Here is a 1,384-nt window from a genome sequence, read left to right as displayed (position 1 = left end):
ACCCCGGACTTCTAGGCAGGCTTCCCGGGAGACCCAGCATCCGATTCTCCTAGAGCGCGGCACAGGGACTAGGAGGCTGGCTACGTTATCGGATCGTTCACACCTCTGGTACCTGTGTGATCCTTCGGTTGAACTTGTCCAAGTGCCAATACTCAGCCACCTGGGCCAGTGTCCTAGGACTGTGCCCAGTACAACAACCCTGGATCCAAGTCTATCTCTCCCATGCATCAGACTGCCTGGTACATCCCACAGGCACCCTCTCTGTTCAAAATCTTCCAGCCTACGCAGGGAGCTGCTGGCTATACGACGACATTGCTCAACTCTTGAAAATCACGCCTCAAACCGAATACTGTCAAAGTTTTATTTAATCATTTTTGCTCACAACTGAAACTCGGGGAACTCAAAGTTAACATCCTTGCCTGTGAGCTTCTTATAGACACCAGAAAAAGTTTCAACCTTGTGCTCCACGTTGTTCTGCTGCGCTTTATCCAAATGGACCTTGATGAGCCGGCTGCCGTCCAGTTTCACACGGATTCTCTTGCCCACAATCTCGCTTGGGAACACCAAGTCCTCCAGGATCGCGTCATGCACAGCTGTCAGAGTGCGGCTCCTGGGGCGCTTCTGCTTGTTTTTGGTGCGGCTTTTCCGGGTGGGCTTCGGCAGAATCCTCCTCTGCGCGATGAAGACCACGTGCTTCCCGCTGAACTTCTTCTCCAGCTCGCGCACCAGCCGCACCTGGATCTTCTGGAACGACTTCAGCTGCGGGACGGGGACGAAGATGATGATCGCTTTCCGGCCGCCGCCGACCTCGATCTCCTTGGCGGCCGTGATGTTGAGCTCCCGCAGCTGCGCCTTCAGGTCGGAGTTCATCTCCAGCTCCAGCAGCGCCTGGGAGATGCCGGACTCGAACTCGTCCGGCTTCTCGCCGTTGGGCTTCACGATCTTCGCGCTCGAACTGAACATGGCTGCTTCTCCTTGCTGAGAACGCCGGCCTAGGAAGAGGCCTGAGTCTCGCGAGAGCTCCTCAAATCCCCTCAAAACTTTTTAATTTTAATTTTAGATTTACAAAAGAGTTGCAAGGTCGTACAGAGTTTCTGTATGCCTTTCACCCAGCTTCCCCTAATGTTTACACCTTACATAACCATGGTATAACTATCAAATCTAAGAAATTAATGTTGGTAAAATACTATTAAGTAAACTACAAAAGACATATTTGATTTCTTTTTACAATGGTTTTGTTTTTTCTTCTGTTATGATTCAGGATGCTGCACTGTGTTTAATTGTTACGTCTCCTCAGTATCTTCCCATCTCTGCTGGTTCCAGTTTTTGTCTCTCGGGACTTGGGACTTGTGAAGAGTACTTGGCAGGCATGCTGTGGAATGTT

At 50.7% G+C, this 1,384-nt stretch overlaps 1 protein-coding gene across 1 annotated transcript; it reads right to left on the bottom strand.

The window, feature by feature from the left end:
• Positions 1-347: 347 nt before the first annotated feature.
• LOC131999669 (small ribosomal subunit protein eS7) lies at positions 348-996 on the bottom strand. The gene has a single exon (XM_059372619.1). It carries the CDS (start codon positions 961-963, stop codon positions 379-381), a length of 585 nt encoding a protein of 194 aa, XP_059228602.1. The 5' UTR covers positions 964-996; the 3' UTR covers positions 348-378.
• Positions 997-1,384: the final 388 nt, after the last annotated feature.

This window comes from Mustela nigripes, chromosome 13, assembly GCF_022355385.1.
Source record: "Mustela nigripes isolate SB6536 chromosome 13, MUSNIG.SB6536, whole genome shotgun sequence".
NCBI classification, from domain to species: domain Eukaryota; kingdom Metazoa; phylum Chordata; class Mammalia; order Carnivora; family Mustelidae; genus Mustela; species Mustela nigripes.
The sequence above is the reverse complement of the archived record's forward strand: the minus strand, read 5'-3'. Positions and strand labels throughout refer to the sequence as shown.

Excerpts from the sequence above, each read along its gene's own strand:
- LOC131999669 (XM_059372619.1), bottom strand. The coding sequence starts at position 963 with ATGTTCAGTTCGAGCGCGAAGATCGTGAAGCCCAACGGCGAGAAGCCG.